General features: G+C 37.2%; 1 protein-coding gene across 1 annotated transcript in view; it reads right to left on the reverse strand.

Moving 5' to 3' along the window:
• The window catches only part of PKHD1 (PKHD1 ciliary IPT domain containing fibrocystin/polyductin), a 471,475-nt gene that overhangs the window by 189,713 nt on the left and 258,869 nt on the right, over nt 1-22,893 (reverse strand). Inside the window, exon 52 of the mRNA XM_036248838.1 lies at nt 739-876. Within this exon, the coding sequence (XP_036104731.1) occupies nt 739-876 (138 nt within the window). The remainder of the gene's footprint in view (nt 1-738; nt 877-22,893) is intronic.

Here is a 22,893-nt window from a genome sequence, read left to right on the forward strand (position 1 = left end):
GACTCTCCACTAGCTACATAGGGAGCCACAAAACATAAAGACAGACAGATGAGTTCATTGGTTTTGGAGTGGACCACATTAATTATTTGCCTTCTCCCCAGCTTTTTTTCCTGTTGTCCCAAGATGTGTTGGTTCTACAGAGGCTTCTCACTTGAGGCATATCACATAGCCACGTTTCCTTGAGAAGCTGTGGCCACCTTATGTGTGTTTTCTGTCTTTTCTCCTTCCCTCTGCCCCTTGCACTCCTACCCCACAGCGATCTGCCCCTGGTAAAGCATTAGCATGAACCTTTGTTTCAGGTCTGTTTTCCCAAGAATCTGCACTAGAACAGCAATAGAAATTTTACTGTGAGCCGAGCAAAAGATAACAAATCCATCCTGTAAGATCTTCTGAGAAAATGAGCGACAGGTAAATTCTCCTTCAAAAAACTAAAAAAGGAGAATCGATCTGTGGCCAGGAGGAGGCAAAAAGAGCCCTGGATTGAATGAGAAGCAGCATGAGGACTCTGGGACCAGAAACATGGCCTGAAGTCACTGGGTGGACATGAGAAAATGGTCAACCCAAGTCACCTGTCTGTGTTGAGAGCTTGACAAAGAAAAACTTTACTGGGAAATTCACTCCTTGCACTAGCCCTTCCCAAACTCAGTTAAGCAACCTGTTGGATGATACCATCATTTCCCAAGGCCTCGCTCAGAGCATAATCCCCATTATGTTCCCAAGCCCGAGCCCTTTACTCACCGACTTTCAGCTCCCCGCCTGCAATGACCATGCAGGCCACACTCAGAACATTGCTCCTGTCCACAGGGAATTCTAAAGTCCCCATCACATAGAGGCCTTTGAGGAACGGAAGCTCTGCATCCACAACGACAGTCCTGTCTGCAGAAGGAAAAGAAAGTGCTCAGAGATGTAACCAAAACAAGAATTGCCTTCTCTCCTCCAGTGATTTGCTTTGCTGTTCTCCAGAAAATCCTGGAACTGCCTATGCCAGGACAGGTCCAGCATCTGGAGCAACAAAAAGTTTTCCAAAGACTAGGCCTTAATAAAGAGGCAGGGGGAGAAACGAAAGGTATGATTAATAAATTCTGCCATTGCTTAACAAAACAAGTGTTACGGCCAAAAGGCATTGCTTATGTCCCAAACAGCTACCCCAAGCCTACTTTAGTGAAAATGTACAGATGAGGCCCCCACAATTTGTCCCTGTCCCTGAACATTGGCTCTAGTTTCAGAGAGGTAGAAAGAATCACAATTATAATCTTGGCCTCACATTTGGATGTGAATCCCAGACCTGCTATTACTAGCTGTGTGGACCATCAGCGTTACCTCTCCTGGCCTCAGTGATCTAATCCATGAAATGGGGATAATAATTAAACTACCTGCTTTATTCATAGGGTGTTTTTGATGGTTAAATGAGTTAATAGATCTAAACAACTTATACAGTACTAGTCAGTCATTCTCAATGGCCCAATTCCCACCACAGAAAGCTCAATACATGCTGAACATTCTCATTATTTATACTGTTATCCATTAACTTGGTATGCCCATTGAGCTCATTGGACAACTTAAAACCATTATTCTTCATTTTCCCCTTCATAAACGATTTTCTTCCACTTTTAGAAGAAAGAATCATAGATTTTTCCTAAAAGTAACAATAGAGTAATGAGTGAATAAAAATTCTCATTTAAAACAGTAAATATTTTACGTATGCCAAAGTATTATGTTACTTTCTGAGGCTTAGCAGTAATTTGACACAAATTAAATGTATCAAATAAATATTTCTTCTTAAATTTCAAGGACCATAATCAGTGACACATGTAATTTTTAGGGAATTTTGTTAACATAATCTTATGTTTTATTTCAGGAAACAATATGCCCTGCTGTTCTTAAGGATCTGCCCCCAAAATTAGCCACTCAGAAGTTGTCTTTTCTAGTTCCTGCCTATTTCCCTGGCTATAAGACAGCCACACCCTCCTGTGACAGAGACTGTAAGGTTGTAAACCAGTCATTTCTCTTCTCCTCCTGAGTTCAGAGTCAGGCCATCTTTTCCAGCTTCCTTTGCAGTTAGATGAAGCCATGTAACTGAGTTGTAGTCATTAAAATTGTAGGCAGAATTAAAGTGTGGCATCTCTGGGCCTGGTCCATAAATTCACCTATATGTACTCTCTCTTTTCCCTTGTCTTTCAGTTAGACAGTAGAACAGTGGTTCTCAAGGTCACGATCCAGCAGCATCAGCACCACCCACTCATCTGTCAGAATCCACCTAAGTTTTAGCTCTGCTAGCAATCCATTCCCAGTCCCACAACTGGATCCACCACCACCCCTGTGAAAATCTCTCTTTCACTCTCCACCACTAACTTGTACATTCTTATAACAGAGCACTAAAACACATTATTGTAATTGCATACATATTATTGTATGGAAAGAGGCAACTATCACAGGGCTGGTCTCTGTATAATTATGTCTTTCTCTCCCACTATCATTTCTTTAAGTGAAGAGACCATTCATTTTTTTTAAGTCCCTAGTGCTTATTATGACATCAAAGATAAAGATGTTAAATAAATGTTGCCCGGATTTGTTAAGTTTAGTTCCTTACAACTTAAATTCAAGAGTTTATTAGTTTCTGATACAAAATGAATACTCAGGCTAAACAGATGAAACATATACATATATTATAAACATGCAAAAAAGTGAAATCTTTGAGAATATTGTAGGTTTAACATACATAGTAAGGTCATGGGTTCATGATTTTACTATGACGTTAAAACAAGACAGAAATTTTCAAGCAAGCGCCTTTGAGTTCTATACAAATGGCTTTATGTCTTCCAATCTATGGCCTATTCTACCAATGTCTAGCTGTTGAGCCTGATTGTACAAGAAACTTAAATTGATTCAATAAATGCTTTCTCTCACCCCCAGAGTACTCAGAAACACATGAAAAGATGATATTAGTCCTCTTTTGAATACATGTTTCCATTAACCTATCACAATTACGTGGAATTAAAATTTTCCCTTTGATCTTTATTGTATACCCCCTTAGAATATTTTTTTTAATTTTAATTGCCTTATCTACTTCAAATAGACCAACAAATTACTCACAAATCACAGATAGCCTAACTATTATTAGCTCTGTGAGAACAAAGACCATAGTCAAAGTCATTCTCACTTTGACTTGCTCAGCACCTACAGCAATACCTATCACATAGCAAGTGCTCAAAAATAACCCCAAAGAACACATGCACATGTGCACACACCCACCACATGTAAAAGCCAACAGCATCAGAGGGAAAGATAGAGTGAAGCCAAGAGTAGAAACATTGCTCTTACTTCTTTCAGTGCCATGTTTTCCTTGGAAATTTCCTACATCTGTCTATTGACCTTTTCTCTTTTCCTCCTTTCTTTCCCTATCATGTACCATGTCTTGTTGGATAGGGGGAATTCAAAGAGTAAGACACGTTCCTCATCATCCCATGAAGACAAACATAAATAAATGCAATACACTCTAAGTAATAATACACTTTTTCATTATGTGGAGGTTGGCCCTATCTTCACTCCTATCTACTTCAGAATGGCAAGTCTAGCAACATGCCTCTTCTAGCAAAATTCTGCTAAATAATAAAATAAAATAAACACATGCCCTAAGAGTGTTTTTATAAAGGAATTCTCCTTTAACCATTATAACAGAGATCATACCTATCATGACAAGTAGTAAAATAATGCATCCTAATGTACTTTCCAGAGAGATCAATTGCAGGTTCAAATTGACCAACCCTCAGCTAATAATAACAGGTCTCAGAAGATTTCTCTCTACACCAGATGTAGAAATTTACAATCAATGTGCCACATTCTCTAGAGGTAGCATTCTTTCCATGAAATTACTGGAGACATTTCAGAAAAATCAGAAAGTCACTTATACAACCCACATAAAAATATGAATGGTGGACCACCTCTAACTTAACTGTGGCCCACTGCTTTCCACTTTGTCTTGACTTGGCCAAGGCCACTCTATCCTGCTCTGTCAGTGACCAATCTATCCTACTTAAGAGAATGAGCACTGGCATATGGAGGGAACCATCTGGAATTTCTGTTGCTCGATGGGAGGCTGATGGGGGAACAGATCTGGAAAGAGACTCCAAAAGGAATTAATGAGTACCAGATGTAATTAAAGACTGCTTTCCCCCCCAAAGGACCTTAGGACCAGCCATGGAGTGGTGCCTCTTGATTCCGAAACACACCCTCTCTCCACTTGTTCATCCATCAAGCACTAAGCATCCCACCATTTTTATTCTAGTATCATTTGCCAAGAACCGCTTTGTTTTGTTTACAGGAAGGGTTGTATTTTGACGATTAGAAAGGTAAAGCTTTAGAAATAATATCTTGAACACTGAAGAGGGATCACCTGAATTTTCCATCTGTCAAAGCAACAACAGGGAGGCTGTAATCTCTATAAAGGAGGCATTATCTATCCTTAAGTCCAGAAAGCCTGAGCCAAATCTAAAGGCAGATATTTCTGACAGAGGGCTAGGGCTTCCTTTGTATTAGGAATAGTCTCTCTCCCATAGTTACAAAGTATTCCATATAATTTCAACATGAGATTTAAACTTAATTTTCCCCCCAGCAAAGTCAGGAAATCAAGGTCATTATTGTGCAGCATTCCAAGGGCCTGACACTTGTCTAAATCCTGTTGAAATGAGATCAAGGGCAAAGGGCACAGATCTTGGGAATAATGATGGGGTCACATGAACAGGCATAATTTAGGGCATCAGATCTACTGCTTGTATGGCGTTCACTGTATCAGGCCCCATAACTTAGGTACTGAAGACAGTTTCCACTACAACCCTGCTATTGTCAGAAACACATTCTGCACCAACTTTGGACTAAGCTCAGACTTCTGAGGGACAATGATGGTATGCAAGGGCAGAGCAGGACATACAAGGACATACAAGGACTATTTGTAGGCTTATTATTCCCATTATGTACCTTTCAGGGTCGATGGGTTTGCTTCTGCATTCAGTCTTGGCCCTAAGACTTTTCCATTCATATATAAACCAATGCAAAAGTATGTTTTTATAATCACTAATGACAAAATCTTCCTTTTTAAAAAGAGAACACTTTTAGCTCTAAAGTGACTACTTTAAATGTATATTTACAATAACAGCAGGTGGCTTTTTTCCCCCATTGTAGTCTTGTTTAACTTTTGGTGAATCTAACAATTTATCCAAATAGTCTATCAAAATGCATGAGAAAGACAGGCATATCCACAAACGGTACTCTTGAGAAACAATGGAGGTTCTCATACATAAATCATTCACAGGTAGGAAAGGCTAACATGATGGAAAATTAGTGTTAATTAGACTGGTTTACAGAGAAAATAGTATTTGTTTATCAAGAACTCATTCTTTAGTCGAAAAAGCGGAACAAAGAGTGCTAGAAGATAAGGAGGCATTTTTCCCATAACTAAATTCTTATCAAAGTGCTGCTAACTTCATTGCCTGTCTTTTTCATCAAATCCATGCAGGTGGTTTCTTTATTCTAATCTGCCTATCTTTTTTTTTTCTCAATCTGGTCTTAAAAATAGGCAGAAGAAGCAGTTTTCAAAGTGCCCAAAGGCACATGATTCAAAACTAAAAGCTGGCTTCCTTAAACCTTGAAGAAGAACAACCATCTGCCTGCCTGGTGTGTGTGTGTGTGTGTGTGTGTGTGTGTGTGTGTGTGTGTGTGTGTAGGAAAGGGTGATGGGGGAAGGGGAGGAAGGGAATAAAAGCATTCCTTATTCTCATGGAAAAATCCAATTTAAATTTTGGATAATAAATTTTTACCATACTCCCCACATATACTCACTGTGTCTTTTCCAATGACATAGAGACATGCATAATTCCCATAAGAGAAACAACATTTTAAATTATGATATTTTAATTGATCAATAAAATGTTTAACATACAGTGTTTATCTCTTCCTCTAGTCTATACCATCTGTTCTTCAAAAATATATGAATCTATTTAATGGAAAGGTCTTTAAGTAAAATTCCAAACTATATCAGATCAATCCTCTGAATCCCAAATAAACAGAAAAGAACAGAAGGTGCTGCTGTTTTCATAAAAATAGAAAAAGTCTGTGCCTTCTTTCATTTCAAGCTTTCTTTGCTTTGTTTTCTAGTCTTGAGATGGTATTATATTATGCTGCTTTTCTCTCCATTAGACCTCAGAGAATTCAGAATGGTCAACTTGGTGTTGCCTTTAAAAAACCCAACTTTAATATTTAAAAATATTGATGTATATTTGACATTCAAAAAGCCATCCATATTTAATGCATACAACTTAGTCAGTTTGGAGATAAGTATGTACCCATGTAACTACCACCACAATCTACACTGTGAACTATGAAGCTTCCTCTCCAGAAGCTTCCATATGCATTTTTAGTTAATTTGCTTTTATTATCATTATTATTATTATTATTATTATTATTTTGTGATAAGAACAATTACTATAAGATCTACATTCTTAGCAAATTTTTAAGTATATGATACATGGTTGTTTACTAGAGGCACTACAGTGCACAGTAGATCTCTGGGATTTATTCATTTTGCATAATTAAAATTACACTTTTTCACTCCTACATCCCATTTCCCCCTTTTCCTAGCCCCTGGAAACCACTCAATTTAAAAAAAGGCAAAGGAACTGGATAGACATTTCTCCAAAGAAGACATAAAAATGGACAACAGGTATATAAAAAGGTGCTCATCATCACCGATTATCAGGAAAATACAAATGAATACCACAATATCAACTTACACCTGTTAATATGACTTTTATCACACACACACACACACACACACACACACACAGAGAAAGTATTTGCAAAGGAGGTAGAGGAGAGGGAACCCTGGTACACTGTTGGTAGGAATGTAAACAGCTTTAGTCACTATGAAAAACAGTATGAAAGTTACTCAAAATATTAAAGGTAGAACTACTATGTGATCTAGCAATCCCACTATGAGATTCTTTATTTTCCTTGAATGTCATTGACTACTTTTTCCTCAATCTTCCAATTTTTCTTCTAACAAGGAAAAAAACACTGAAAACATTATTAAATTCCTTAAAAATAAGGTTCTTGTATTCTATTTGTTTTTTTTAAATTATGTGCATTATTTCATAAATGCATAATTTGATGCTTAAGAGAAAATTCAAAATACCTGGCTAGAAAATATTGAATAACCGCTATTCTACATATTAATATGTTGCTTCAAAATTTATAATTTTGGGGCAAACTAGTCTATATTTTATGCTTCTAAATTCATAAAGTGCTTATATTTTTAATCCAGGGTGCCTACAAATCCCCTAGCAAAGTATAATACATAGAGAAAAGCATTATCACTGACCAATAAATCTATTCATTCATCTGTTCATTTGTTTAGAAAATATTATCGAGTTCCTGTCAAATAATGATATATGCCAAAGAAACAAACAAAAATAAATAAGAGAAGTAAATATTTTTATGTGATTTATCAGGTGAGTCTTTGGTGGAAGGAAGGAATAGATCTGAATCCTTCTTAGTATTTGCTTCTGATACTCACAGAATAACCAACAGCAAAGGCAATATTTTAAAGTAAACAAACAAACAAAGAAAGAAACAGTATCGGCTTCTTCCTTCCTTCTGGTGTACATCCATCCCCGAGAACCCAGTGCCCTCTTTGCCCCTAAACCCCTAATGGCCAGAATTTCACTGATGCCCCACCTCCCTACACTCCACATATACCCAGGGTGCAAGTAGTTTTACAGTTCTGGTTGCTTCTCAACTGTGCCCCCATTCTCTCCACGCTCCACTCACTGGTACCTGGCAATAAAGAATTCATCAGGGCCAGCACACTGGCTACTTCATCTATCACTATTTTCCCAAGAAGCAGCTTGGTGCCTTAGAATGCTCACCAGATTAGAATGCTGGCAACCTTGTTTGAATCCCAAATAAGACATTCTTTGGGGAAAAAATCACTTAGCTTCCCTGGTTTTCTGTTCCCCAAGTTCAAAATAAGAGAAATAATACTTCATGGAAGTGACGGTAAGAATTAGGTAAAATATCACAAATAGAAGTACTATAGTGCCTGCCACATAGAGGCATAAAAATACCAGCTATCCCCTGCTTAGGATAGCCAAGATATATTTTTGAGTGCTCACTCAATACCTGTCAATCTGCCATCTGATGAGCTAAAGAGACACAGTCCTTGCTCTCATCAAACTTAAAATTTTGCAGAGAAAATAGACAATTAAACATAATCACACAAGTAACTATATAGCCAAACTGTGCTAAGTGGTAAGAAGGAAATTGCATAACGTGATGGGAATAGAGTGCTCTAGAGAGGGAAGCAACATCTACAAAAAGTGAGGGGTAGGAAGGAGTTCCCTACATTCAAAGACTGAAAAGCAGCAAGGGTGCCTAGACTGCAGAATTTGGGGGAGGGTGGAATGGGGTAGGCAAGGGTGCAGATCGGGCAGGACATTGGAAGTTATGCAACAAATTGAAGAATTTATTCTAAGAATGACAGTAAGCCAATAAAGAGTTTTAAGCAAGACAATTACATAACTAATTTATATTTTTAAAAGATCGCTCTCAGCTGCAGTGGGGAGCCATGGAGCAGGTGAGGACAAGAGGAAAGTAAGAGGAATTCTAGCAGTTCATCTGAGAGGTAATAATGCATTGAATAAGGTCCTAAAAGGAGAGAGAAAGTTGGAGGATGACCACGTCGGCAGCTAGAAATGGCAGACTTATGAGGGGGAGAACAGGAATAGAGGATTCTCACTGGGTTGTTTCAGCTTGAGATACAAGTCATCCCAGGAGAAACTACAATTTGACTGTTGGACATATGGGTCTAGGACTTGGTAAATAGGAAAAAAACATTTTTCTGGCTTCAAATACTGTGATTAGGTTGACAACTATCCAACTTATGTTCTCAGAATCACTGAGGAAGCAAAGACAGAATGAGAAGAGAAGAATCAATATCCAGAAACCAATGAGGGCTCGACAATCATATGGACATACAAAAAAAAAAAAAAATTGTATGTGTATGTTGCTAGGAAGCACCCTGTCAGAGCGCAAGGCTGCAGACAGGGAGAGAAAAGAGACAGCTAAGGCGTCTGGTAAACAAGACCAACATGGGGTGTAGAGAACACAAGGTGAGACTGACCTTTGAGAGGATAAAGTACTCTCTCTCTCACAACAAGAGAGAAGATGGGGGCATGTGATCTACATGCACTTGTCTCCTTTCAAGAAGAATCTGAGGATTAGTAAAGAGTGTAAAAATTAAAATATACCCTGCAAAGATTGTGCCTCTAATCATGTAACATAAACATTGGACTTCTCCTGCCAATAACCAATCAGGAATTATCTCTATTACAAAACCCTCTGAATGAAATATGAAATGTACGTATCTAGGCATTTGGATTAGTGTTTCCCTAAGAAACTGTATTTACCTTAACGTCTGACTAGGATGATTTTCAAAGTAATTCATGAGAACTAATACATATGGATAAGTGACTGCTATACAAACACACAAAGTAGTTCATGTGATTAATGTATGAGTATCTATATATCCACATATTAACCCAAACACATATTTTACACATGTAGGCTTTTTAGCCATCTGTCCATTCTCAAATGGACTGGTTACATATGACAACATGCATGAAGCTTAAAACCATTACACAGTAAAAAAAAAACCACTGTATGATTTTTTTTCCTTTTTAATTCTCACCAGAGGACATGCTTTGAGAGAAGAAGGGAGAGAGAGAGAAATGTGAAAGAGAAACATTGATTGGTTACCTTCTGTACATGCCCAATCAGGAATAGAACCCTCAACCCAGATATGTGCGCTGACCAGGAATCAAACCAGAAACCTTTCCGTGTGCAGTGTGATGCTCAACAAAAGGAGCTATTCTGGCTGGGCTGTATGATTTCTTATAGGAAATTCTAGAACAGGCAAATCTGTAGACACAGAAGCTAAATTAGTGGTTGTTTGGGGCTGGGAGGGATAGAGAAACTTGGGAGTGATGGCTAAAGAGTTCAGGGTTTCCTTGGTAGGAAAAAATTCTAAAACTAATTATGCTGATGTGTACACAAGTATAAAACTATATAAAAAGCCATTGAATCGTACACTTTCAATGGATATATGTATGGAATGTGAATTATACCTCAATAAAGCTCTTAAAAATTAAGAAATACTTAAAGTAGTAATATGGTACAATCTTCAAGTTACATCTTTTAAAGTAAGGTGCAACATAGTTTGTAATGTTATCATTTGCATAAAGAAAGGAGTTAAGGACAAAGTGTATCTATATATGTGTAATTAAAAAAAAAAACTTTTTGTATATGCAGCAAAGACTATATCTGGAAGGATATTCAAGAAAATAGCACTGTTGTGTCCAGGAAATAAAACCAGGTGGCTGGAAGACAGGAATGGAGGAAGAATTTTCAATAATATGTTTTTGTGTTTTTTGAATTTTGAACAATGTCACTACATTCATTGTTCTTTTTTTTTTATTATTTTAAGTTGTAATTGAAGTTAAAAATAGAGACTGGCTATACTTTGTATTTGCTACAGAGAATATTGTAATCTGTGTGTGTGTGTGTGTGTGTGTGTGTGTGTGTGTGTGGGGTGAGAGAGAGAGAGAGAGAGAGAGAGAGAGAGAGAGAGAGAGATTCCTTCTTAAATTTTCTTCTGGTCTTTTCCAGATTTATAATTTCCTTTTACTGCTAGCAATTGAGAAAGAGTTAGCTGGGCTGCCTCCTCTTACTTGACTTGCCTTTATTTTACTTCTTATCTCTTATGTCCCTTCGTGTACATTTTGGCATGTATGCTGCTTTCCCATGTATCTCCACCTTTGCCATCTTTGCATGCAGACTTGTGCACAGTGCTCCACACTGCCGAGTGTCTGAATCCAGGATCATCTTGACTGTACATTGGGATTGAAGTTTGGTACAATGTTTTAATTTGTTCTGACTTCAGCTCTTGCTTTCTAAATTAATATTTGAACTAAATCAAACTCTAGTTCCATTTTATTCATCAGTTTATTTTGTTCATTAGATTCCACATATAAGTCAGATCATGTGATATTCGTATTTCTCTGACTGGCTGATGAATAAAATAGAACCAGAGGCATGGAAACATGGAACAAGCTAATGAATCTCAGAGGGAAGGAGGGGGCGCAGGAAGTGATTAACCGAAAAATTTATACACATATATGCATTGCCTGTGGACACAGGCAACAGGGTGGTGAAACCTGGGGCAGGCAGGAACCCAGTAGAGAGGCAGAATGGGTGGAAAATGAGGGGACATCTGTAATACTCTCAACAATAAAGTTTTTTTAAAGCATCAAACTTTAGTACCTTGCATAGATTACACTGCTCTCTAGCAAGTTCACTTGTTGAATCTTTGCTGGCCTGTACTAGAGACATAAAACAGGGATTCATGGGTAGGCAAACAAAGAATTATAAACACAAAGATAAGCAGAGAACCATATAAGAAAGATATTGAATAATCAATAGTTGATTCAATAATACCAAGAACTAACACCCAAAAAGACAAAATTGAGCAAATAGAATAATCTAACTTAAGCATATTTTCAGAGATATTTTAGAAACCATATTAATGAAAAGAAAACAATTAGCTATGTAGTATTTTTTTAAATTACCATCAGAAACAAATCTTAACCAGTAGATTGGGTAAATAACAAAATGAATAGTGGTAGAAGCTTGAACTAAAAAATTAAGCTCATAGATTCTCCCAGAAACAAAAAGAGTAAAAAGAAAATAGGACCCAAAAAAAAGGCTTTTAAAACAAAGTACATACCATTATGTCCTAATATCCATTTACTTAGGAATTTCACAAGGAGAAAAAAAATAGAGAAAATATCAGGGAGAAAATCATTAAGGAAATAATCTATCAGGTTCAAAGAAAAATATATTCTGAAAGTAAAAGAACCAGTAAGAGAATCCTTAAAGTTTCCCAAAGATTAAAACAAATTACTTACAAAAAATAAAAACCAAATGGATTTCAGTCATGTGTGCTAGAAAATGAGACTAAACCATCCAAGTTCTTCAGTTGCTCTATGAATGAATTCCTAGAAGATATACATCAGTGAACCAAAAGTAAATCCAGGAAAAAGGAAGATGTGGATACAGAAAAGGTGGTATGCAGAGAATCAAGTACAATTTACAGATAAAATAAATAGCTATTATATATAATGTTAAAGCACTAAACAATTTCAACTGAATCTTCATCTATAAATTGTGGATAATTAATTGTATATATCTAACAGGCTTATTATGAGAACAAAATGTTAATGTGTAAAGCATATAAATAACAAATAGCAAATACTCAATAAGTGCTAATTTTTATAATCTCTTCTATTTGTAATAATCTGGTAGCAAAAAAATAGATATTTAACATTTTAAAATTAACATTTTTCTGATTGGTAGTAAAATTAAGAATTTTTTCACATTTATTGGACATTTTATTACTTTCTCTATAAATTTAATCTTTGGTCATTTGTTTTTCTTCAGTTAGAAAAAATTTATAGAATTTCTTTGTATATTGTAGATAACAATATGTATTTACATATACTGAATATTGTAATTATTTTGCCCCCATGGCTTGAGTTTTATCTTTTTCTTATATTTCTTTGATCATGGGGAGGTTATTTTTTATGTATCCAAATTTTTCACTTTTTCTTTTATAATGTCTAGAGTTTCTGTTTTGTTCAGGAAGGATTTCCACAGAATATAAATAAGAATATAAAATATAGTCTCCCATATTTCCCTTTAATTTATTCTTATCTAAGGGAAACATTCTATTAAATATAGGTTTTTTTAGTTAATTTGATGTGGTATGACTTGATAATGCAACAGAAATATTTTTTTACATATGTATGCATTACTTTTTCCAACATTATTTACTGAAATTTAATCTTTTCCCATGGTTTTAAAATGCCACCCTAATCACCAACTAATTTCTCATATATCCATGGGTCTGTTTCTAAACTGTTTTGTTTTATTTATTTCTCTCTATTTGTCTATTCCTAGGACAATACCACTCTAGTTTGGATGCTGAGCATCTAGAACAGGCCTCCCTAACTTAACTTCCTCCTTAAAAAGTTCTTGCCTATTTGTTATCTATTTGTTTGTTTTTTTCTAAAAATATTAGAATCAGCTTCTTATGTTTTATTTATTTTAAATCTAACTAAAACTTTTATTTGGATTTCTTGAATTTATAAATTCATGTAAGGGATAATATGCAATATTGTGTCTTCCAGTACTGGTATGTCAGTTCCATTTACTCACCAAAGTTGTGAGGGTTTTCTTTTAATGATATATGAATGCCTTGTTAAGTTTATATCTAAATATTTTATCTTTTTTTCTCTCAAAAATAGAGTATTTTATCTATTGCCTTTTTTAATTGGTGATGATTAGTGTATAGAAATATTATTTATCATTGTATGTTGGTGTTGTTTCCAGCCATTTTACTGACGTCTTTTGTTTAATAGGTTTTTCATTTGAACCTCATATTTTTAAATAAAGAAGCAATGTAGGTTTACCAATAATTGTTTTCCTCCTTCTTTCTAATGGTTATGCCCTTTATTATATTTTCTTATTCTATTTCATTGTCTTTCACCTCCAGTAATAAGAATGATGGTAGGCATTCATGTTTTGTTCCTGACTCTAACATAATACAATTAATTTTTATGGTTATTTATGATGTGTCCTGTGGATATCTTGTAAATATTTTATATCCAGTTAAGGCAATTCTTTCTACTTCTTACCTAATAATTTGTGTTGTTATTGAGTAGGCATCAAAATTGATCAAATATTTTCTCTTTTATAGATAAAGAAGCCTTTGGAAAAAATCCTCTTGATACTTCTACAGAATTCTCTTTATACTACAATGTAAACATTTTCCTTTTGATGGAAAGCAGATGTTTGACACACTATGATTATTAGCTTTTGCCCATAGACAAGACATACAAATAACTCTGTTCCTCATTCAAGAGGGAGACTGTATATTTTCATACTAAAAATAACAACAGAAAAAGCAGAACGTGGAATGCTTTTAAAATATTGCTTGAACAAGATGCTTAGGTTCTATATTTGCTTTAGATGCTTCTATAAAATAATTTGGAGAAAAATTTTCCCATTGTCTCAAATATGCTGAGAGACTTGTGAATGGATACCACTAAAATTTGTAATTTGTATTTTCAATTCATCTTCTCCTTCTCAGCCCTTCCCATCCCATCATTCCCAGTTCCCTAGAATAGTTTGCTTTGCTTACTCACACTTTGTCCCATAAAATAGACAACATTCACCTCTATGACTCTGTGGGCTCTGGAGCCCTAAATAATCTGGGTGTTCAAAAATCACATACTCAGGTAGAGAAATAGAGTTGTGTTAGTAGAGATCCGTATTGTATTTGATTTGGCTATTCTCTAGTTCTTCATATAATAAACATTTTGCTTTACTATAATAAATGAGAATCAAAGTATAATCTTAGGGAGAGAAAAGAGATAGTTCTAATTTTGTCTTAATTAATTATGTTAATAGATTTTTTTTCCTGAAATAGAACCATCCTTGCATTCCTAGAATTGAACTCTATTAATCATTTATAATTGTTCTAAAGCATAGGTACATTTAATTTGCTAAGACGTCTCATCAATATTAATTAGATTAGCCTCTAATTTTCTTTCTTTGTGCTATTTTTGTCTAATTTTGGAATCAATTCTATAACATTGAGATTAGATTAGGACACTTTCTTTTTCTGGGCTCTATAAGAGTTTATATGATAATTATGTGTTCTCTGAAGATATGTTTGCTTTTATAAAGAAGGATTCTAGGTGATTTCAGATGTAGGTAGGCTTTGGGCTCCCCTTTGGGAATCAACTTGCCTGTAGAAATTCACCCATTGTACATTTAGGTATAAGTATTCTTTGCTGTTGCCTAATTTGTTAAAGTGAAAAATTGGAGGAAAACCCATAGGTGTTCTACAGTAAGGTAGTAGTTCAATGGGTCATGCTACATTCTTACTCTAAAATGCTATACAGAATGATATGATAGTATCTCCCAAGATATATTGTTATTTTTTTTAAGTTGCATATAAATAGTTAGAACAATTTTCATGTGGATTGAGGGACACCTTAGCATGGCAGAGAAGAGCTCTGGAGTCAGACCATTGGGTCTAAATGTTGCCTCTCTACCAATGAGCTTTATGATCTCTAGGTCTCAGCTTCCTCAGTTGATAAAAAAGGATAGTAATAGTGCTTCATAAGGTGTTCATGTTAGAGCTTGACATAAAGTCAACTAATATTTTGAAAAGCTACACATATCAATAAGCAAATGTGTGTACATTAAAAAGAACAATGGAATCCCAACTGAGAATATCAATAATCCAAGGAAGGGGAAAAAGGAAGGGTTAAAGGATTCTTTGTTATTTTGTTTTGTATATTTTTGTATTATTTAAACTTTTAAAAACAGAATAGAGTTCCAGAAACCTGTTGTTAATTGTAAGAATGCCCAGTAGTAGATAAAATTGTATATATAAGAAAAGTATTGACCCTTCTTCATTTAGGTACAAAGCAACATGAAGGAAAGTATGGACAGCAGGGTTGAGACAGATTCAAATCCTGGCTCACTTGTTACTGGTTGTGTGAACTAGGGGGTGTTACTCTAAGCCAAAGTTTTCAAAATTATGGTTTATGGACACAGAGTGGTTTCAAAATGCAGATCACTTGAATTTTAAAATCATCGCAGATGATTCTTATGCACGCACTAAAGTTTATGAACTTCAACTTTCAATCTTGTTTTTCTTGTGTATAAAATATGATGCCAGTGTCACAGCATTTTTATGAAACTTCAGTGAGATAGACTAAAAATTAACACAATGCCTGGCCCACTTAAAAAAGCTGAATTCATATTATCTTATACTAGTACTACTAGTACTACATTGTCATTACTGTTACTATTATTAAATGAGAAACCTAACTATGCTCAATGTGTCACATCAAAAAATTAAATTTGCATACCTCTGCTATATTCTACATCATTTCTTGCAGATGTTATTTTACGGCCTTCTGATTTTAACCCAGAGACTCTGACCAATAGTATTCAAAGAATCTTAAAAAGGTGAGTTCAGCACTTGGTACTGAAATTCTGGCATGGTCCTTATTAATGAGATGTGATTTGGGTTTGCCTGTGATGGGTCATGGTGAAATTAGGGATGGGAAAAGAAAAGATACTAAAATAATAGAGCTTATAAAAATCTTGGTTACATCTTTCTCTCTGAGTGAGGCTTAAACTGAACATGGGGTGGCAAAAACTATGCTAACAATAATATCTGCTATCTTCTGACTACCCACCAGTCTCTCTCTTGTCTTTGTTAACAGAAAACCCTTGGAATGAAGCTACATGCCCCTTTGGTCCTAGCCCTCCTTTCCCTGGGGGAGAATTGGGGGGGTTCAGGGTGGTATGGAGTCTCGGGGTCCACACTTTACGGATTTTGGAAAGAGACTCAACCATAGTTAATGTATGAAAGCTGTGATTTTCATGCAAACTGCTGCTTTCCCAGAAAAATGCAAAAGTCCTTTTTAGCAGTTTAAATTCCTTTAACTATTTCCTTCTCTTTCCACTGGAACTACAGAGTCAGCTTGCTTTGCTCAAAGCCTCATCTCAAGTGATACTTTCAGACGAATAAGATCATCTAAGAAGTGTTCGAAGCCTTTTTCATTCATTCAGACTCATAGATATTAAATATACACCAAGTAATACTCTGGGAGCCTAAAAGGCTTACTGCACCTCTTCTATTCACTCAGGTACAAATACTTTTCTCACCAGTACTTTGGTTTAGGCCTTAAATCTTACAAACAGCAAAAGCCAGGCCCCTTTGCAGTAGCCAATGTCATAGCTCCAAGCAGACACCAATATTTTCTCATTTACACTTTCTTTTATAGTTTCCCCCAAAAAGAAAACAAACAAAACCAGGTGCATCCACACTATGCAAATGAGAAAAGGTAACCTCCGAAACTATTTTGCAGCAAACAGAAGATCCTCAAGCTGCTCGCTAGCTAAAACCACAGGAGGTGTGTCAACCGCCTAGATGCTAAGCCATGGGACGCCTGCAGCCTGGGAAGGCTGTAAATCCCTGGAGAGCTCTAAACTCCTGATTGGTGAGCCACACCGGGCCCATGGGCTCCTCAGGTGTTGATCCACAGGAGGCCCATCAACTGCTCAGGTGGAAGGTGCAGGGAGGAGGGAGGAAGCAAGCTGTGTGGAAGAGTAGCTTGAATGAAAGGCCACCAGCTCACCAGGGGAGAAGGGAAATGAGAGGCACCTACTGGGAAGACCAGAGTTCAGAGAACTCCATTAAGAAAAAGGATGAGCCCGCTCTCTCTTGCATAGAGTATCTTCTTACCTGTGGGAATCACAGCTCACAAAGAGTAAGTTTCTGGCCCAAGGATTCTAAATAAATGCTGGTGTGGAATGGTTCCCAGGCCACCAGAGCTCCCCAACCGAATCAGCACCTCCTCAGCAGTTGCTCACCGTCCTCCACCCCTCCTTTGTTTGCAAGGATTCTGAGCATGAAGTGACATCTCTCCCTTTGGTTTTGCAAATCCCTGGGTTTACTTTAGTAGGGACTGATGGAGCAGTGCCTGCCTCTCACTTTCCTTCACTCACAGGGATTATCACTGAGTATCTGTAACCTGCCACATCCTGTGCTTTCCACCGGGGATGCAGAAGGTCATATGAGGTTTGGCCTCTGCCCTCAAGGTGATATGAAGTAAATAATAATTACAGAATAAGGGTATACAGTAGAAATACACCCACAGTGTTGCAGGAACACAAGGAAAGGGAAAATGCATCAAATGGAATTCATGGACACTTTCTGGGAGAGGTGACCCTAAATTGTTAAAGGACAAAAGGAGTAACTAGAAGAGAGTGTAAGGATGGAAAGGGGAGAGGAACCAGGAACAGGAGCTGGGGACAGTTACAGTTAGGCAGAGAGAATATAAACCATCAATGAAGGAGCAGTCGATTCCATCCAAGAGCAGTACATATGAGTGTGGTGGGGGAATGAGACGCACAGGAAAGTGCTGAACAATGAAGCCAGATGACAAGGACTCTATGGTCCCAACAGAGGAGTTTGGGATTTACCCTGAAAGCATTGGGAGACCCCTGAAATATTATAGAGTGTCTATATGACCAAAGACTTAGGAAAATGAAAACTTGCTGCTTTTGAATGCAAGGTTTTCCAGGTTTACATAAAGGTAACCTGTTTTCGCTCTGGCTGGTTTGACTCAGCAGTTAGAGTGTCTTCCTGTGGATCAAAGAGTCACAGGTTTGATTCCAGTCAAGGGCAGTTACCTCGGTTGCAGTTTGTCCATGTCCCTGGTTAGGGTCATGTGGGAGGCAACCAATTGATGTGTCTCTCTCACATCGATGTTTCTCTTTCTCTCTCTTTCTCCCTCCCAGAACATTAATAAAAAAATGTCCTCAGGTGAGGATTAAAAAAAAAAAAAGGTTAATCTGCTTTCAAATTACAATAGGTTCCTGAAGTCGATTTTCTCATTTTATATTTTTTCACTTAATTTAAACATCTTAAATAAGCTATATACATATAGAATGATGTGTAACACATATAGCATACATTTTACTAACAAATGCTTTTATAAGACACTTATTATAGTTAATAAATACTAATTTGGTATTAAAATTAAAATAAAATGCCAAATATCCCTTCCCTAGATGAGTATAACTTTAATAATATATTTACTCAATATTATTTACTTATCAATGTATTGATAAATAACATATACACACCACAATACTAAAGTAATAAATATTATCTACATAATAAAACATAGACAAAGGAAAGAAATTTCACAGGCTAGGCCAAAAATAAATAAAAATAAAGGTTCTAGTGTTCTTTATCTGCTCTTCAATAGATTATCATTCATACCTCAGTCTGGAAGCCACTGGATTAGACTACTAAAAAATACCTAGACCCAACTCCTCTACTTTCTTAAATAGATGCATGTAGAGAAAACTCAATATGCCATTCATTAGAGAAAATCAACTAAATTTACAAAAGAAAAACAAGAGTGGAGCTTAAGAAGATGGGGGCAGCAGGACCGGAGGGAGGGTGAGTGTGTGAGAGAGTGTGAGAAGAGGTGAAGGTGGACGACCAAACTCATGCAGTGCAGCGACACAGAGCAGAAGGTTCCTGTGCAGTGGACAGAAAGCAGCCAGCTATCATGGTGAGTGGCTCTCCAGGGTGCTTCTCTCTGTGCCTCGAAGAGGTCTCACCATTTTGGAAGATCCTGAGTCTTTCCTGGGAGGAGGCAATGGGAGCAGCTAGGGCCCAGCAACCTAAGCCCACCGGTGCACCTGTACCATTGGTCCAGTGGACACCCTGTGTCAACACAGACCAGTGCACAGTAGTGGAGCTGTCAAGGTGCCTGCTGCAGAAACCACAAATGGCTAGGAGCCCAGCACCATCCCTCACAGTAGCAGCCCTATCAGAGTCAAGATATACTCCAAGCAACAGAGGCTGGGGAGCAGACATCAGTCCTCAGGCAACAGAAGCACAGACCAGCAGCTGAGACCCATCCTCAAAAATTGCAGGAAAGGCTGAGCAGGAGCTGAGCTGCACTGGGCAGCAGCACTCCCCAGCCACCAGAAGTGGGATCTGGGGCTCCACAGGGGCCTGTGCCACACAGCAGCCCACAAGAGTGGTGGGGAGCTAAGGTACCAGTGAGGCCTGTGCGACCGAGCTGCTCACAAGATAGGTGTGGAGCTGAGTCTCCAGAAGAGATTGTGTGATCCAGCTCCCCACGGGATCAGTGGGAAGCAGAGGCTCCAGTGAGGCCTGTGCAACACAGCTGCCCACAGTGCAGGCAGGGAGTGCAGCTCCAGCAGGGCCTGAGATATACAGCTACAGATGGCACCAGTGACCAGCTGGGAATACAGCTTCAGAGGGGCCCGTGTGATCCAGCAGCAGCACCTACCAGGACACACCAATACCAGCCCCAAGGGTCTATCCTCCAGGATCCACAGGCAAGAGGCAACATGCAACAGAACAGTCAGGAAGACAGAGTAGAGTTATTTGATATACAGTGAGCTGCCAATACATCCAAACATCCCTCACCAGGTCTAGACCAACCAGACAGCTAAAATGGGGAGACAAAGTAACAACACCCAATGGAAAGAAAAAGAGGAATCGCCAGAAAAGGAACTACAGGAAATGGAAGACAGCAACTTGTCAGATAAAGAATTCAAAGCAATGATTTTAAGGGTGCTCAAACAATTTGGTGAGAACTATGAGCAACTTAATAAGAATTATGAAGAGCTCACTGGGAACTACTTCAGCTTAAAAAAGAAGTAGAAGCTACGCATAAAGAGGTAGAAGCTATGCATAAAAATCAAGAGAAAATAAAGAATGACATAGCTGTTATGAAAAATACCTTAGAAGGGTTCAATAGTAGATTAGAAGAAGCCGAAGACCAAATCAGCACCTTAGAAGAAAAGGTACAGAAAAATACCCCAATAAAGCAGCAAATAGAAAAAAAAAAGGTTTATAAAGCAGGAGGAGAGTTTAAGGAAGCTGTGGGATAAGAAAAAACATAACAACATTCATATTATAGGGGTACTGGAAGGAGAAGAATCAGAGAAAGAAATAGAGAACCTGTTTGAAGAAATAATGACAGAAAACTTCCCTAAACTAGTGAAGTAAAAAGTCACACAAGTTCAGGAAACAGAGAGAATCCTGAGCAAGATGAACCCTAGAAGACGCACAGCTAGACACATCATTATGAAAATGGCAAACATTAAAGATAAAGAAAGAATCTTAAAGGAATCAAGAGAGAGGCAGACAGTTATATACAAGGAAGCTCCCATTAAACTGTCAGCTGATTTCTCAATAGAAATGCTGCAGGCCAGAAGGAAGTGGCATGAAGTGTACAAAGTAAAGCAAGGCAAGGGTCTGAATCCAAGACTACTATATCCAGCAAGGTTATCATTCAAAATTGAAGGAGAAATAAAGAGCTTCATGGATTAAAAAAAAAAAAAAAAAAAAAAGCGAAAGGAATTTACCATCAAACCAGAAGAAAGAAGAAGGTGAAGGAGGAGGAGGAGGAGGAAGAGGGAGGAGGAGCAGGAGGAGGAGGAGGAGAAGGAGGAGGAGGAGGAGGAGGAGGAAAAGGAGAAAGAGAACAGGAAGAGGAAGAAGGAGGAGGAGAAGGAGAAGGAGAAGAGAAAGATGAAGAACAAGGAGGAGGAGGAGTGGAGGAGGAGGAAGAGGAGGAAAAGGAGAAAGAGAAGAGGAAGAGGAAGAAGAAGGAGGAGGAGGAGAAGGAGAAGAAGAGGAGAATGAGAAGGAGAGGAAGAGGAAGAGGAAGAGGAAGAAGAAGAAGAAGAAGAAGAAGAAGAAGAAGAAGAAGAAGAAGAAGAAGAAGAAGAGGAAGGGGAAACACAGGCATAAAATTAAAATGGCAATTAATAACTATTTATCAATAATTACCTTAAATGTAAATGGCTTAAATGCTCCAATTAAAAGACATAGGGTAGCTGACTGGATAAGAAAACATGACACATATATATGCTGTCTACAAGAGACCCACCTCACAATAAAAGACTCACACAGGATTAAAGTGAAGGGATGGAAAAAAATTTTCCAAGCAAATGGGAAAAAAGTTGGTGTAGCAATACTCACAAAATAGATTTAAAAACAAAGGCCATAATAAGAGACAGAGAAAGTCTCTACATAATAGTAAAAGGATCAATCCAACAAGAGGATATAACCTTGGTAAACATATACACACCAAATACGAGAGCACCAAAATATATTTAACAACTTCTGGAGGACTTCAAGGGAGATATCAATAGTAACACAATCAGAGTGGGTGACTAACATGCCACTGACACCACTGGATAGATCTTCTAGACAAAACATTAACAAAGACATAGAGTCCTTACAAGACAAACTAGATCAGTTGGACTTCACTGATATTTACAGACTATTTCACCTCAAAGCTGCAGAATATACATTCTTAAATACACATGGGTCATTCTCAAAGATAGACCAAATGTTAGGACACAAAGCAAGCATCTACAAATTCAAGAAGATTGAAATAATATCAAGCACCTTCTCAGATCACAGTGGTATGAAACTAGAACTCAATTACAATAAAAACACACAAAAACATTCATACGCTTGGAGGCTAAATAGCAAGTTATAAAACAATGAATGGGTTACTAACATAATCAAAGAAAAAATTAAAAACTTCCTGGAAACCAATAAAAATGAACACACAACACCACAAAATCTGTGGGACACAGTGAAAGCAGTCCTGAGAGGGAAGTTCATAGCACTACAGGCCTACCTCAAGAAACAAGAAGAATTTCTAATTGACTTTCTAAATCTACAACTTAAAGAACTAGAAAGTAAACAAAAATAAAAAACCCAGAGCTAGTAGGAGGAAGGAAATAGTAAAAGTCAGAGCAGAAATAAATGACATAGAGACTAAAAAAATAATTCAAAAGATCAATGAAACAAAAAGCTGATTCCTCGAATAGATAAATAGACCTTTAGCCAGACTCACCAAGAAACAAAAGGAGAGAAACCAAATAAACAAAATCAGACATGAAAGAGGAGAAGTAACTGACACCACAGAAATGCAAAGGATCATAGAAACATACTGTAAACAATTATATGCCAACAAATTGGGCAATCTAGGAGAAATGGACAAATTTCTAGAAACACACAGCCTCCCAAAACTGAACCAGAAAGAGATAGAAAATTTGAACAGACCAATAACAACAAAGGAAATTGAAGATGTGTTTAAGATACTCCCAGTCCCCTGGCCAGTTTGG

Source organism: Molossus molossus, unplaced genomic scaffold (assembly GCF_014108415.1).
Source record: "Molossus molossus isolate mMolMol1 unplaced genomic scaffold, mMolMol1.p scaffold_m16_p_8, whole genome shotgun sequence".
In the NCBI taxonomy this organism is placed as follows: domain Eukaryota; kingdom Metazoa; phylum Chordata; class Mammalia; order Chiroptera; family Molossidae; genus Molossus; species Molossus molossus.